Raw genomic sequence first — 17,439 nt, 5'->3', positions numbered from 1 at the left:
GCAAAGTAAAGTGGCTGTGAGAGGGGGCAAGGAATATTGCAGATTAGAGGGAAAGGGTGAAGGTATGAAAAGATGTAGGGATTGTAGTAGAATTGTCAGGGAACAGTAAGGGGGCCCAGTTGGGAGTTTTGGCTCTAGTCATATTCAGCTCTATAGATGTAGGTGAGGAGCTGAACTTAGCAAAGACTGTGTTTTGCCAAGTAAGCATGATCAAGTGAGAGAGAAGGGAGGACTTATGCATGCGAGTGTGTGTAATGATGGACCGGGACATTCCAAGATGGGAGGAAATTCGGATAAGAAGTAATGAGTGAAGGTTAGTGAAAAGGTTGGTAGGAATAACATTTTGGAAGTTTTAATGAGGTTGGAGAATTGTTGTAAATGCCATACTAGACAGGATGAGTTGGGAAAAAAAGAAAGTGGTGATTAGATAAGTGGGGATTCTAAAGTTGAGATTATGGAGGTGCTCCGGCATAGCTGAGGTGGACTGGAAGACAGAATCATTAGAGGTGAGGGGCTAAAGAACTAGGGGACCAAAATATTGAAAGGATTATCTACGTGGATATTGAAATCACTAAAAATTATAATGGACTGTTTCTGTACCAGTACTTACTAACAATAGGCCAGGAGCTAAAATTTTCAGAAAATGAAAGGGAGTGAAGATTACTTGAAAGGGATGGACGAGTGAGTAGTATAGTTCAATGGTATGGGTTTCAAAGGAAGCTGGTAGTTTTTAGGAAGGAAGAAGGAACACAGAGTTGGAAGAGGCAGTGAGGAACAAGGAGGACATTTACCACCGACTGCCACCCTGAGGCCTAGGACTCTGGTGTTTAGAAGGAAAAATGGCTGCAGTGGGGACAGTGTCACCTTCCAGGAGGCCAGGGGACGGTTTTGTGAACAAGTAGAGGAGTTATCAGTGTGCCTACATTTGTGTTGAGTATGCCATTTCACAAAGGATCATTTAAAAAATAAAACTGAAAAAATAATTCGTTCATAATTATGATAAATATACATAAAGTCCTTTTTAAACCAGATATGCTTTAAATGGAGACTAAAGTGCCTTACTTAAACTACTTAAAATTTTCAACATCTCTAATTTCAGGTGTATTGTGAAGATCACTGGTGACATGACAATATCATTTCCAAGTGGAATTATTAAAGTCTTCACTAGCAATCCATCTCCAGCTGTGCTGTGCTTCAGGGTGAAAAATATCAGCAGACTAGAGCAAATTCTTCCAAATGCACAACTTGTGTTCAGGTTTGTGTACTTTTGCTTTAAAGGTGGAATTTCTTTTTAAGAACATTTTCCTGCCCTAGCCGGTTTGGCTCAGTGGATAGAGCGTCAGCCTGTGGACTCAAGGGTCCCAGGTTCGATTCCGGTCAGGGCCATGTGCCTTGGTTGCGGGCACATCCCCGGTGGGGGGTGTGCAGGAGGCAGTTGATCGGAGCTTCTCTCTCATCGATGTTTCTAGCTCTCTATTCCTCTCCCTTCCTCTCTGTAAAAAACCAATAAAATATATTTAAAAAAAAACATTTTCCTGCTTTTTTGAAGCAATAATAATTTAATTTGAAGACAATACCAAAGTTATTTATGATTGAACAGCTTTGTGCTGTCTTTTTGTTTTTGATGGTGGTAATAATTATTACATTCTTACATCCTTTTCTGTCCATCATCTCATCTTTCAGGCAAACTTCTGGTATGTTTTATTCTTTATTCCCTAACTTTAGCTTTCCTCCATCCCATCTTTTGGTTCCTTTCTGCTAGTTTTTCCCAGGTCACCAAATTGTTACACAGAGGCAAAGGATAAATAAAAGTCAAATAAATAACAAAAATATTTCTTATGCATGCAGTGATCCATCACAGTGTGATTCTAACACAAAAGATTTTTGGATGAACATGCAAGCCGTTACTGTCTACCTCAAGAAACTATCAGAGCAAAATCCAGCTGCCTCTTATTATAATGTAGATGTATTAAAGTATCAGGTGAGTGTCCTGTCATTGAAAAAAATCCTATCTAAAATAGTAACACATAGAATATTGTAGATCATTAAATGAATAATATGTCATACCAAATGAGGTTCATTTCAGGAATGCAAGGATGTTTCAAAATCAGAAAATCTGTTAAGCCTATGGAGATTTTGACCATTTGACCAGAGCATTTCAAGACAATGTGGACTCATATGTGGGATATAATGATCAACATAATTTGATGAACAGGAATAGATCCAGAGACAAATGGCAGGGGAGGGTGTTAGAGATCAAGCAAAGGACTTGTATGCATGCATATTAGCATAACCAATGGACACAGGCACTGGGGTGGTGGGGGTTTGCCCGGGGTGGGAATGGCTTGGGAAGGGGGCGGGGGTCAAGCGGGGAAAAAGGAGACATATGTAAAACTTTTGACAAATAAATTTTTAAAAAAAGACAATGTAGAAATGATGCATTTTTCAATAAATGGTATTGATGATCAAATTCATCATCTATTTCTGGTTAAAATTTTGAGTAAATATATACATGAATGCGTCCTTAACCTGAAAAGACCAGCAGCATCAGACTTAATAAACCACCTAAAGCAATTAATCAAAGTCAAGAATGGCTAAGACAACCATTATTTCTATTAGTATACAAGATTTTTCTGGATGTGTTAGTACAGTTAGACAAGAGAATGGAATAAGTGGTAATAAATATTGGAAAGTAGAAACCAAAATTATTACTTACAAGGAATAAGTTTTTCCTGGAAAAATCAAGAAGATCAAGTAAAAAACTTGAATATAGGAGAATAATGCAAAAATCAATAGATTTCAAAACAATCAGGAAAACTAACGCAGCAAAACATTCACAATAAAAAATATCAATTAGGAAGAAACATAAAACAACCTCTACTGATTTGAATATAGTTAGAAATGAATATTTCATTGATTTTCAGGAAACTCATGTAAAAAAGTTTAGCTGTTTCTAAATTAACTTAAAAACTTAGTATATTCCTAGTCAGAAACCCAGTTGAGGTGTTTATGTATTTGTGTTTAGAGACTTGACAGTTATTTTCAAGTTTTCTGGAAGAATAAAGTTAAGAAGTACTTTAAACAGTAATGTGGAGTAATGTTTTCGTTTTAATGGGAAATTATTATAAGGCAACAATATTTAAAATAGTTTGCAACTGGCACAACAATAGATGGCCAGATGAATGGAACAAATTAGAGTATCCAAAAATAGATCTAAGGATAAATGGAAAATTGTTTATATGACAAAGTAGCATTTTAAGTCAATGTGGAAATGATGAATTTTTCAATGGTATTGGGGCAGAAGGCTAGATATTTGGGGAAAAATTTAAGCTAAATTCCTAACTCCAACCAAAATAAAATCTACATGTGTCAAAGGTTTAATAATAAATGAGACCGTAAAGATACTAAATTATGGGTGAATATATGTATATTTATGGGTATAATAGTGTGTGTATATATGTATAATATCTACTTATTAGTATTTAATCTTGAAGTATGGAAGACCTTTCAAAGAATGGTACAAAACCCAGAAGCTATGCAAGAAGAGAGTGAGATATTTGACACAAAAATAAATTTGTGTATAAAATATTTAGCTAAAACAAACCCTGAACAGAATCAATATTTAATTTGAGGGAAAAGTATTTATAATATATAAGACAGACCATAAGGCTTACTCCAAAGAGCCTTTATAAATTTGTAAGTAAAAGGTGAATAACTCAATAGATAGTTAACTTATGGACAGAAGCTCCATACCAGTAGAAATCAGAGCAGTGAATATTTTTTTTTATTGTTTAAAGTATTACATATGTCTCCTTTTTCCCGGATTGACCCCACCACCCCCACCCCAAGAGCAGTAAGTATTTAGACAACAATGATATACTGGTTTTAGCCCATCAGATTGATAAAAATAAAAAAAGGTTGCTTTATTAAGAGTGTGATCGCTTGTTAGTAGTACAAATGAATGGAATCTTAGAAGGCAGTTCTGTTTTTTTAAAAAATATGTTTATATTGATGTTTAGAGAGAGAAAAAACATCGATCAGTTGCCTTCTGCACTCCCCCCCCACCCCTACTGGGGGCCCTGACCCAGGACCAAACTGTCGACCTAGCAAACCAGTGATCTTTTGGTGCATGGGACGACGCCCAACCAACTGAGCCACACTGGCCAGGGCAGATTTAACCTTTAACTCAACAGTTCCAGTTCCAGAAATCTATTCAGAAATCACACAAAAGGGGGAAAAATAATCTAAAATACAAAGGAAACCACTGAAGTACACATCCACAGAGAAAGTGATTGATTACATGAATTATAGCCATTAAAAAGAATGAGATGTCTCTCTGTTTGTATATGCCTAAAAAGTCTAGAAGGATATGTGTACTACGATGCTAACAATGAGGAGTAAGAATGCCAAGGGATTAATTTCCTGTTGCATATACTTCTATATTGTTTGAATTTTTAATAGGATAATTGTATTTAAATAGCTTGTGTTTCTAGGAAATAAATACCTAAAGAGTAAAAAAGTGCTGCTGCCATTTAAGTTAGCTTAAAGTTTATTCCAGGTATTAATTTATCATTCATTCAACAAACATTTATTATTCAGTGCTTGCTAATTGCTGAGAGTTGGGTGGGGAGATAGAAGTAAATAATACCATGTGTTTGAAAATACGTGGTATGGAAAAAGTAAGAAGTGTGAAAGTAAGCTCTGAAAAATTGCATTTTCAATGTAAATTTAAACAGGGTGATCAGAGTAGGTCTCACTGAAAGGGAGTCCTTTGAGCAAGGAACTAAAGAATTAGAATTGTACCATTTACCTATGGGTCATGTGATTAAAATTAGCCATTTGAAGTTGGAAAATATTCTAATTCCAGACTTGCAGAACTTCATGGTGACACATCCATTTCTCTTGTTTTAAATCTAAGTTCTTAGAATTCTAAGATTCTTTATGAATTATATGTTGAATGCTGAGAGGTATTCAAACGTTACAAGCATAAATAAGAATCACTGGATAACAACAGATTCTGTGAACTTATATATGTCATTAACTGACTTGTTTACTTTTCAGGCCAAGTAAATATTTGTTTTTCTCTTTAAAGGTATCATCAAATGGTATTCAGTCCACGCCTCTAAATCTTGCAACATACTGGAAATGTAGTGCTGGCACCACAGATCTTAGAGTGGATTATAAGTACAACCCAGAAGCTATGGTGATACCAAGTGTGCTTTCCAACATACAGGTGATGGTACCGGTGGATGGAGGGGTCACAAACATGCAGTCCCTTCCTCCTGCAATATGGTAAGTTTAGGAGATTTCTGAATTTCTGCTAAATGTGTTTTAACCTCCAATTTTTAGAACCTAAGTTATGAAAATTGTATAAGTTTGAAAAGTTTTGGTACATTTTCCCATAGAAACTATGCTATAAAAAGATGTTCATTTTACTAGTTAAGCCACTGTAGCCTCAATCCAAAATAAACAAACTAGTTTTGATGTCAACATCCAGACTTGAATGATTCAAGACAACTTTACCCTTAGGCAAATTGCTTAGCCTCTCTAAACATTTTGTTTTTAAAAATAAAGATCATAATAATTATTTTACAGGATTAAATATATCTGGCATACCTATAGGAACACAGATTAGTGTTTAGTAGTATTAGATATTCTACTCTCATTTCTTAACTACCTCTCTTGTGCTCTCTATTAATATTAGTATAGACTCTAACCATTTAATAAAAGTGTGTTTTTCTTGAGTAATGAACTGAGCCATCTACACATTGTTTTTCTCTAATTAGTAGGAATGAAAATTACATAACTTAGTAAAAATTCCATTAATTTAATAAAAATTCCATTAATTGAGAAAGACATATAACATTATATTTTATATTATATCAAATATTTTCACCAGGTGATACTATTGAAAATAAATTTAGTATTATAGTTGTTCTAGTGAAATATTTAAAACACATTTATTTATTGAGTGCCCTTTATGAATAAGGTATAATACTAGCCACTTAATCTGAAGATACTTGTTATTATAGGAATGCAGAACAGATGAAGGCCTTTTGGAAACTGTCTGGTGTTTCAGAAAAATCAGAAAATGGAGGTAAGTGTGTGCTTGTTTTTCTTTTTTTAAATAATGTGAGGTCATAGAAAATGACTTTTTAAGGCATGTTTATGGAAAGTTTTTTCCTGGAATTTCATGACTTCAGTTCTAGAATTCACCACTAGGTGGAAGTTAATACCTTAAATAAGAGTGGACCAGTTAAGATTCAGAACAGATTTTTCCTCCTCTACATTGAATATGCTTTCTCTGTAAGGAAAAGAATTTGTTATGCTGTCACTTTATAAATGTTAAGTAAATGCTTATGTTCACATGTTAACATAAAATTTAATTCATTAGGTATTTTCTCTTAAAGAGGTAGAACTGTTTATTCCAGCTAGGTAACTTGGTAACTAATTGAAAGTGACTTAACACACTCTTTTGTTCACTGTTAATGGAGTCCTCCCGGCCTCCCAGAAATCATGTAGAAGTTTTCAGGCTTTAAAAAGCCCCTTTGTGAAGTAAAAGCAAAAATAAATGAATGGGACTATATAAAACAAAAAAGTTTTCTGCACTGCAAAAGAAATCATCAACAAAACAAAAAGGCAACCAACTGAATGGGAGAAGATACTTGCAAACAATGCCTGCTATGACACCCACTGGCGCCAGGCCAGCCAAGGCAGGTGCGACGAAATTGGTTGGGCCCGGCCATCTCCCCATGATCGCCCCGCAGAGGGAGGCCCAGGCCACCCACCAGCGGGCTGCAGTGGGTGGGCAGGGCCTACCTCTTTGGGGCGACCGCAATCACTCGCCCTAAAGAGGGAGGCCCAGGCTACCTGGCCGGTGGCACTGCGGTGGGTGGGTGAGGCCTCCCTCTAAGGGGTGATCGATCACTCCCAGACTGTGAGAAGGTGCAGGCCGGGCTGAGGGACCCCCCCCCCCTCCACCTCCAGTGCATGAATTTCGTGCACCAGGCCTCTAGTTATCCATAATATATAAAGAAGTCATACAACTCCGGGGGACATCTGTAATGCTCTCAAAAATAAAGATAACGAAACCGGTTTGGCTCAGTGGATAGAGCGTCGGCCTGCGGACTGAAGGGTCCCAGGTTGGATTCCGGTCAGGGGCATGTACCTGGGTTGTGGAGCACATCCCCAGTAGGAGATGTGCAGGAGGCAGCTGATCGATGTTTCTCTCTCATCGATGTTTCTAACTCTCTCTCCCTTCCTCTCTGTAAAAAAATCAATAAAATATATTTAAACAAAATAAATAAATAAAGATAAATAAATTTTTTAAAAGAAGAATACAACAAAAAGCCAAGCATTCCCATTAAAAAATGGGCAGAGGACCTGAACAGACACTTCCCAAAAAGACATGCAAATAGTCAACAGATGTATGAAAAGATGGTCAACTTCGCTAGCTATAAGAAAAATTAAAATAAAAATCACAATGAAATGCCACCTCACACCTGTTAGAATGACTAATATCAACAAGATAAGAAATAGCAAGTGTTAGAGAGGATGTGGAGAAAAAGGATCCCTTATACCAGGTGTACCAGTTAATCGGATTTTTTTCAGTAGATGGGGTTACACATATGTTGATATATTTTTACGCTTAAAAATGTCCAATTTCGTGCCAAACAAAGAGCATTTGTGGGAAGTTTTAATTCATTATTTTGAAGAAAAGTGCTGCTGAAAGTTATCGTATACTTCGGGAAGCTTATGGTGAACATGCTCCATCTCAAGATACTTGTGAACGCTGGTTTAAACGCTTTAAAAGTGATGATTTTGATGTGAAAGACAAAGAACGTCCAGGTCAACCAAAAAAGTTTGAAGACCAACAGTTAAAAGCATTATTGGATGAAGATGCGTGTCAAACTCAAAAACAACTTGCAGAAAGATTAAACATTGCTCAGCAAACAATTTCCGATCATTTACAAGCAATGGAAAGATTTTAAAGGAAGTAAAATAGGTGCCACATTAACTGAACGAAAGACAAATGGAAAACCGAAAAGTCATCAGTAAAATGTTGCTTCAACGGCATGAAAGAAAGTCTTCTTTGCATCGAATTGTGACTGGCGATGAAAAGTGGATTTATTTTGAGAATCCCAAATGCACAAAATCATGGATTGACCCAGGTCAACCATCAACATCGACTACAAGGCCAAATCGCTTCAGAAAGAAGACAATGCACTGCGTTTGGTGGGATCAGGAAGGTGTGGTGTATTATGAGCTTCTAAAACCAGGTGAAACTATTAATACTGATCGCTACCGACAACAAATAATCAATTTGAACCATGCTTTGATCATGAAAGGACCAGAATGTTCCAGAAGACACGGCAAAGTAATTTTGCTTCATGATAATGCACCATCACACACTTCAAAACCAGTTAAAGACATGTTAAAAGATCTTGCCTGGGAAGTATTAACACACCCGCTGTATTCACCAGACCTTGCTCCTTCAGATTGCGTGTGCCATCTGTCGGAACTAGTGGTACTTTCTGAGCAGCACTTAAAGACTATGAAGAAGTGGAAAATTGGGTCTCTGAATGGTTTGCCTCAAAACAAGAAAAGTTCTATTGGGACGGTATCCACAAATTACCTAAAAGATGGGGAAATGTGTAGCTAGTGATGGACGTTACTTTGAATAAAACACTTTTGATGTTTCTCTTGAAATTACCATGTTTTCTTTGAGTACAAAATCCGCATTATTAACTGGTACACCTGGTATGTTTAAGGAGGGCTTGGACAATGGTTAAGAATTAGGTAGCAATTCATCTTCCCCACTAGCAAAATAGTATAGGGTGGATCAGTGTTACGACATCTTCCAGATTTTTCTCTGTAATGTTCAATTTCTGTGTAAGGAATCATAGAATGTGATTCCTGCTACCTAGCAATTCTGCCCACAGAAACCTGGTAACTTCCTAGTAAACTCTTCCTTTCTCACCTCTTGATTCTAGCTCTTAAATATTTATCTTTCAAATGCATTCCTTTCCCTTCCCTTAGCCTAGTTCAGATTCCCTTTTCCTGTCACCTAGAGTCCTAGACTGTTTTATTGACTTTCAGTTGATCTCCCTACCTTGCATCTTGCGCCCCCTCCCTTCCTAAAACATTCATCTGAAATGTTTCTGTCTTTCTTACCTTTGGTGGTTCCCTATGGTTATTTCTTATCTTGGCATGTAAAGATATTTAGAGCTTGTTCCTTGCTGTCATTCTAGTCTCATCTTCTGCCATTCTCCAGCTTTCTCCGACTCCTCTGGTATAGAAGTAGTTCCCTTACATGCATCATGCTCTCTCCAGTCTCCCATCTCTGTAGTTCCCTCTGCCTGAAATACATACGGGCATCCCCACCACCATTTTATGTGCTTTTGTGTTCCATGGCTCCTGAGAGTTCTATGGCATTTATCATATTCATCATAATTGTTTGGTTTACTATTTCTGCCATGCTATTAGGCATGAAGTGTATTGAATAAATGGTTATATCGAAAAGGAAGCACCTCAGAAGTACCTATTTTGCATGATGGTTTAGACCTGTTAAGTTTTTAAAGAGAGGTGAATAGAAAATAGTAATGTTGATAGAGTTCTCCCCAGTCTTAGCTGTCTTTCCTTTTTTCCCTCTCCCACTCCCATGATATGAGAAACATTTCCCTTTTACTTTATTCCTACTCATATTCCTCCTAGGGCTTCCCTCTGACCTACCCTCACTGACTTCCTTCTCTTTTGACTCACTTCAGCTTGCGTATAGCATAGGAACCTCAGTAGTAAAGAACTCATACTCGTATTAAGTCAAAGAGGAGCATGGGTTAAGATTATTTACTTAACAAAAATTCAGATTCACGCCCTGACCGGTTTGGCTCAGTGGATAGAGCATCGGCCTGCGGACTCAAAGGTCCCAGGTTCGATTCCAGTCAAGGGCATGTACCTTGGTTGCGGGCACATCCCCAGTGGGAAGTGTGCAGGAGGCAGCTGATCGATGTTTCTCTCTCATCGATGTTTCTAACTCTCTATCCCTCTCCCTTCCTCTCTGTAAAAAGTCAATAAAATATATTTTTAAAAAAATTCAGATTCACTGAATAAAGTCTAAATTTGGAAACAGGATCATGATTCGTTTACTGTATACATGTCATGAATTTGGCATAGGACTGATAATAGTTTATCTTAAGTGTTCATTTGATTTTTTTTGGTATGAAATGTATATTATCCTGTGTAAATTCTTTATTCCTTTCCTTGTAGGTTCTGGGACTCTAAGAGCAAAATTTGATCTTTCAGAAGGACCCAGTAAACCGACAACACTTGCAGTGCAATTCCTCAGCGAGGGAAGTACCCTCTCAGGAGTGGATATTGAACTTGTAGGCACTGGCTATAGGCTTTCCTTAGTAAAGAAGCGGTTTGCCACTGGTGAGTTGGGAGATTTCAAGTTTTTTCATGTACATGGGAAACATTTGTATTCTAATCTAAAGGCATGCAAGTTTTTTCTTTGATTTTTGGTATAAGGTGCCAGGTAAAGAGCTACCTAATGGCTTTGGTATAAGGTACCTGGGAAAGAATATTCATGGTCAGTATAGCTGAACACCTGTGATCTAATTCTAATATATTGTAAACAGCAATTGGGAACTGGGGTTCTATATTTGTAACCACAATGAAATTGTATTTGAGTTCATTTGAAATTATAATCACAAAGCTGAATTTGTGTTTTTCAGGACGATACCTGGCAGATTGTTGATGGACGACCTAAGCAAAGTGGTTGGCTCAAGGGAGTAGTACAAACCTGCCATTCTGCATTATCTGTTCTTTCAAACACTATTCTAACTTGTAGTATGTCTTTAAAATGTAGACATATTTGAGAGCTGACTGTAAATATTAAATTGCACCTTTGAAGTGAGTCATCGAAAGAAATAGCACTGAAATGATTTTCAACGCTGTAAATGATCAACTGCAATATTCAGGAAGCACATTGATTCAGATTCTCAGTAAAAAGTTTTCATAGGCTGAAATTTTAAATTATCTTCAGTGTTTATATTGAAAAAGGGGGTTATAGTGTAATATCAGGCCTAATATTTCAGGAGAGCAAGCACAAAGTAATTTAGCTTTCCATAAATTTTTTTAGTCAGATAGTTTTAAATTTCGTAAGTTTGATGTTGAATGGATATAAACAACATGAATTCTAAGTTTTGGATAATGTTAATTTAGAACACTCAATCAAATTGAGTTATGTGCCATAAAGTAATCAGACTACAGTCCGGGTTGTATGCAAAAAATTTATCATTTGATTTTTTTAAACATATAACTGTAAGTGGTGTTTTTTGATTTTTTAATCCTCAAGTGCAATGTGTTTTAAAATAAGCTTGCAAAGGACAGCAGAGAAATTTACTTCTGCAGTTAACTTTATAGAAGTTGTGATTGTTTTGATGAATTAATGCTGTAGATTAATTTATTTTTATATGGATTGCATAATGTGTGCCTTTTAAAACAATAACAAAAAACCAGAAATGTGCCTATCCAGTTTGTGTTCATAAATGTGCCTCACTTTTTTTCTCACAATCTGGATCTTCTGTTCAGAGTCTTAAGTGATCAGGCATTTTTACAAGATAATTGCAATTTTTTATAAATAACTTTGGCTGGAATTGGGAAGGGAATTCGGGATAACTAAATAATTTATACTTAAGAACCCTGGCTCACTTCTTTAGTGAAACACTGTAGCCACTAGAAAGACAAAGAGCTACCTAATGGCTTATGTTTACAGGGGAGAAAAATTACCTTCAGATATTGGACCATAACCTATCAAAAGTATGTAAATCTTAAAACAAATTCTGAAAAACTAAGTTAAATTGGTAACTGGGATTTTAACTCTCAATCTAACATTTCCTTTTACTCTGTTTACCATTGGGAATTTATACATTTATTTACTGAATGTGTTGTGAGCATGAATTTTGTAGCATTTTGTGAGGAACACATTATAGAAAAGATTAGTTTTGGCATTAGAGAAGTCTGTCATTTGTTTTCATTTCAACAGTTGGAAAAACTACCAATTTGTATGTTTTTAAAGTGATGGATTGGGTTAAGCATTTCTTAAATTACTAATATTAAATAGTAAAAAACCTAACTTTATGGCAAATCCTAATTAATTGAAGGAATTAAATATTTTGGACAAAGTTTCATAATTTAAAATTGGAAATTTTATTTATAAGGATAAATACCAGTGTCGTGCATTTCGCATAGTAGAAGTGATAAATTGTGTTATATATGATAATTTATATAAAACCACTAATTGTTCTGTTAAGCTTTACAGAAAATAAAACTCCTACTACTAGACATTTATGTAACGTCTTACTAAATAAAGCAGAAAATCTACTCGTTAGCTATATATATATATATATATATATATATATATATATATAGTGCTTTTTTATATATTCAGTGTTAGCCCGATTCTAAATTTAGATTTGACTAAGGTAATACATAAAATAATTTATTGAAATGTTCATCTTTACTAAGAAGTGATCAAAATTAGAAATTCTAACTCATATTGTGCTCTTAAATGCCAATTGCAGTCCCTTACTGAAATCATAATTATTAACTGCATTGCAGTCAAACTCCTCTTATTGAGCAGTTAATATTTTATTATTGAAATTCAGACACCATTATACTTACAGTATTTGTTTTTAATTAAACATTACCTTAAAGTGTACAAATTAGTGAAATGGTAAAACTTCTGCACTTTCTTAATTACCGCAAAGGGTCAATACATAAATATGTATTGGGTGCAGGTTACAATTTTGAAGCCATATGAGTTTATATTGATTTTGTTTTTCATTTTAAAACCCCACTAATGTAAAAAAAGACCAGTAGATTTTCATGGGAAATGTATTTAGCAAGCTGGTTCTTGCTTATGTATAGTGGTAAACTTTCTAGCTGTCTCTTTAACCAAGAATTTGTAAACACAGAACTCTAACAAATGTGAGTTTTTAAGAATTGTTATTTACTACTTTGAGTTGTAATTAGAACAATGCAAATCTATCTTACAAAATTTTGTAAATATTTTTGATTTTTTCATAAAATGTAAATTTTACATAAAAGTTGTACCATTAATAAACATGTAATATATAATTTACCAGTTAGTTTACGTGACTTTGTACTCCTATTGATAGTAATAGTCATGTCATAGATGTTAGGACAAGGCAAAGTAGGTAAGTAAGGAAGAAGTAATTGATTTTGAACTTTGTATCACTGTTTGGATAGGCATACAGGTCTATGCCTTATTTAAAATTAACAGCCCTTGCTATGACTATTTCAGGTTTTATTCTGGTACTTGAACTTAACCTTAATCACACAAAACTATTAAACACTGGCCTGCACCATTGTCAAACTTTCAGTAAGCCAGAAATCATCATCATTATTAGGCTTAATTTGATTAGAAGTGTATTATCAAAATCCATTTCTCATTTTCAAACAAAAATCTCAACACTAATCTCTGACCGAAAGGGCCTAATTATATTTTTTCTTTTTTCATTAAATAGGCATAGGCTTAGGGCTAGTGTAATTTCCATAAGTAACTTCTAATAAAACCAGATACCAATAAGCAATGATCAACCAGTTACAACCACCAATCAAATTCCATAGCTATGTAATGCAGCTACCCCCTGGAAGTGCCAGAAGTGCCAGAATCTCCTAATTCATTAAATTTAAATACAATCTTCACCTCATCATTCTTCAAAAAACATCAAACAACCATAGTAGTCTCCATCAACAACCCCGAATCAAATAGTCTGAAGACAGTTATTAGAAACTCAAAACTCAGGATAGTCCTCAGTAGCCATAGCTGTTGTATAACCAAACACTACCAGCATTCCCTGCAAATAAATTTTAAAACTACTAAACCTAAAAAAGACCTAACAAGATTTATAATACCACAACCAATTCTACTCATGGCCAACCTTAAACCACTATAAAGATCTTGAAGAGAAACCTACAAAACTTAACTACAAACATAGTTAAAATAAATACAGTATAGGTCATCATTCTCATATGGGATTTAACCATAACTAATGATGACATGAAAAATAATTGTATTTCAACTATAAGCATATTAATGACCAACATCTGTAATTCCCACCCACTAATTAAAATTATTAATAACTCATTCATTGATTTACCAGCCCCATTAAACATTTCATCATGATGAAACTTTGTCTCTTTTAGGAATCTGCTTGATTTATATATATACGTCACATACAATAACCACCTTCTCCTTCATAACCCATACCTGCTGAGACATGAACTATGAATGAATTACTTGATACCTACATACCAACAGAGCACCTATAGCAGTGGTTCTCAACCTTCTGGCCCTTTAACCCTTTGCACTCCGAACCATTCTGGACATTGGCTACCAGCTACTCGACGCTACTTTGCGGCGGAAACGTGCATTTACAGACCCTCGTGTTATTTAGTATAATTTTGGAACCAAGTAACGTATTATAATGATATTGGACTTATATGAATTGGGTGACATCGAGGAATGTATATTTGCAAAAAAAACAATATTGTTTATAATTTTGTACAGTATGATAAGTTTTGTAACACTCCCCAATATGCATTGCAGGCTGATTAGTGCGTGTTTGACAGTAATAAGTGGTTTGACGCCTGCCACCAGGTGTTTTCCTGTTAGAACACACAATTCAGTCCCGTTTTCTTTGTCCCACATCGGGAATATGTAGTTTATTGTTTAATCCGACACAAAACCCGCTGACATTTCTTGTATATATCTTAGTAATTTTACGATATTTTGATTTAATTTCTTGTGCCATTTCAAGATAAAACTTCAGGGAAACATGCATGTCTCAAAAAGTTGCGTTGAAATAACTCAATTCCCCGTAATCACTAATAAACTGCAATGTCCCCTGAGAGGGGACATCCGAGTGATATGCTAGAATTCCGATGTCCCCTGAGAGGGGACAGCGGAGTGCAAAGGGTTAAATACAGTTCCTCATGTTGTGACCCAACCATAAAATTATTTTCCTTGCTACTTCATAACTGTAAATGTTGCTACTGTTATGAATTGTAATGTAAATATCTGATATGCAAGATGGTCTTAGGCAACCCCTGTGAAAGGGTCGTTCGACCGCCAAAGGGGTCACGACCCACAGATTGAGAACCGCTGACCTATAGTCTTTACTTGTTTATTCTTCACTTAGGACGAGGCCTATATTATGGATCATATCCCTCCCTAAAAACATGAAACACTGGAATCATCTTACTCACAATAATAGCTATAGCATTTGTAGGCTGCATTCTACCATGAGGTCTTCTGAGGAGCAACAGCTATCAAATCTCTCAGCCATTCTCTACATTGGCACTAGTCTAGTCGAATGGATCTGAGGAGGATTCTCAGTTGACAATGCTATACTCACACCTTCTACTTCATCCTCGCATTTGTTATTTCAGCCCTAGTAATTATTCACCTACTATTTCTTCACGAAACAGGACCAAATAATCTATCAGGAATTTTATCTGACAGACAAAATTCCATTTTACCCCTACTGTACAATCAAGGATATTCTAAGACTTTTGTTTTTCCATACTACTCCTGTTATCTCTCAGTCTTCTAGGAGATCCAGACAATTGCATACAGCTAATCCTCTTAATACTCCACCACACATTAAACCAGAATGATACTTCCTATTTGCATATGCAATCTTACGAATCCTCCCCAATAAATTATGTGCATATTAGCTCTAATCTTCTCTATTCTAATTCTGGCAATTATTACAATACCTCTTACAACAAAACTACAAAGCATAATATTCTGACCCCTCATCCAGTGATTATTCTGACTACTAGTAGCAGACCTACTAACATTAACATGAACTGGAGGACAACCAGTTGAACAGCCATTTATCATTATTGACCAACTAGTATCAGTCTTATATTTTCTTATTCTTGTACTTACGCCACTCACAAGCTTAATTGAAAATAATCTTCTAAAATGAAAAATCTTTATAGTTTATTTATTACTCTGGTCTTATAAACCAGAAAAGGTGAAAAATCTCCCTAGGTCATCAAAGAAGCAGCTCCAGTGCCACCAACAGCAACCAAAACTGAAACTTTAAGTATTCCCTGAAAGTTGCACATGAGCAGTAAAACATGATCACATGCTATGTCAGCATTAGAAACAAATTCTAGAGTAAACCCATTGCTATGTACTTCATGCATTAAATTACCTACCCCATTACAATGTATTAGTACCTACATGCTTGATCGTACATGACACTTGCTACATATAACTGTATAACTTTACCCCATGCCTATAAGCAAGCGCATCAAACTGAATATTATATAATAGAATGGTTTATTGTATGTAAAATTTTCTACCACATGGCTAGTCATAAACCAATAGATATAATCAATATTACATGGGACGTATTTTTTGTGGGTTAAAACAATTTGTTTTTTATTTTTTAATTTATTTGCTCACAATTCTAGAGGTCAATATTTTTAAAATTTATCGGGTTAATAAGATTATAGAAGTTTCAAGTATATAATATATCACCTGTATATTGCATTGTGTGCTCATCACCCAAAGTTTAGTCTCCTTTCATCATATATTTGACCTCCTTTCAGAGGGCATAATAGTACCAATTGTATATACCCTATTAAGTCAAATCAACTCTAGTCACTATGCTTATCACAACCAACAACTTTCCTTAATCACCGAGTTTTGGGAAACCAGCAATGCATCTACAAATGGGCCTCTTTGCACTCTAGGTCCAGAACATTGGGTTTTTTACAAAACTGTATCTGGCATTTGGTTATTTCAGGACCATCTCACCTAACATCACCACTGTTTCCTCTTAAGTAAGACATCTTGATGGACTAATCAGCCCATGTTCACACATAGTGAGTTGTCAGACATTTGGTATTTTTTAATTTGGGGGAGATGCTGAGACTCATCATCCAAGACCTTAACATAGTCAAACCACTTGTAGTTGGGCTCATATTGAACATCATTTATCAACATTAACCAAAAGGTGGTATTTAGTCTATGCTTACAGGACATAAGAGAATTTTACATGTATAGTAGTCCCCCCTTACCCGTGGGGGATATGGTCAAGACTCCCAGTGGGTACCTGAAATCGCAGATAGTATTGAATCCTACATATACTATGTTTTTTCCTACCCATACATATCCTATCTAATAAAAGAGAAACATGGTAATTAGCCGTACGACCGCTACCCTTCCCATTGGCTAATCAAGGTGATATGCAAATTAACTGCCAACTAAGATGGCGGTTAACCACCAACAAAGATGGTGGTTAATTTGCATATGTAGGCACAATGCTGGGAGGCGGAAAGGGAAAGGACGGAAGAAGCCCCCTGCCACTGACGGTGATCAGGGGGAGCTAAGAG

General features: G+C 35.7%; 1 protein-coding gene across 3 annotated transcripts in view; it reads left to right on the top strand.

Annotated features, from left to right (window-relative positions):
- Positions 1-13,144, top strand: part of FCHO2 (FCH domain only 2) — a 113,113-nt gene extending 99,969 nt beyond the window's left edge. For 2 of the 3 annotated variants that reach the window (XM_023750868.1, XM_014451807.2), the window contains 6 exons: positions 1,100-1,255; positions 1,849-1,981; positions 5,093-5,292; positions 6,033-6,097; positions 10,267-10,431; positions 10,734-13,144. In XM_023750868.1, coding sequence (XP_023606636.1) covers positions 1,100-1,255; positions 1,849-1,981; positions 5,093-5,292; positions 6,033-6,097; positions 10,267-10,431; positions 10,734-10,756 — 742 coding nt within the window. In that variant the 3' untranslated portion in view covers positions 10,757-13,144. The remainder of the gene's footprint in view (positions 1-1,099; positions 1,256-1,848; positions 1,982-5,092; positions 5,293-6,032; positions 6,098-10,266; positions 10,432-10,733) is intronic. The other variant, XM_006081340.3, reaches the window with a different exon arrangement.
- The last annotated feature ends 4,295 nt before the right edge of the window (positions 13,145-17,439 follow it).

This window comes from Myotis lucifugus, unplaced genomic scaffold, assembly GCF_000147115.1.
Source record: "Myotis lucifugus unplaced genomic scaffold, Myoluc2.0 scaffold_0, whole genome shotgun sequence".
In the NCBI taxonomy this organism is placed as follows: Eukaryota; Metazoa; Chordata; class Mammalia; order Chiroptera; family Vespertilionidae; genus Myotis; species Myotis lucifugus.
Note: the sequence above shows the minus strand (reverse complement) of the source record. Positions and strands in the feature narration are given on the sequence as shown.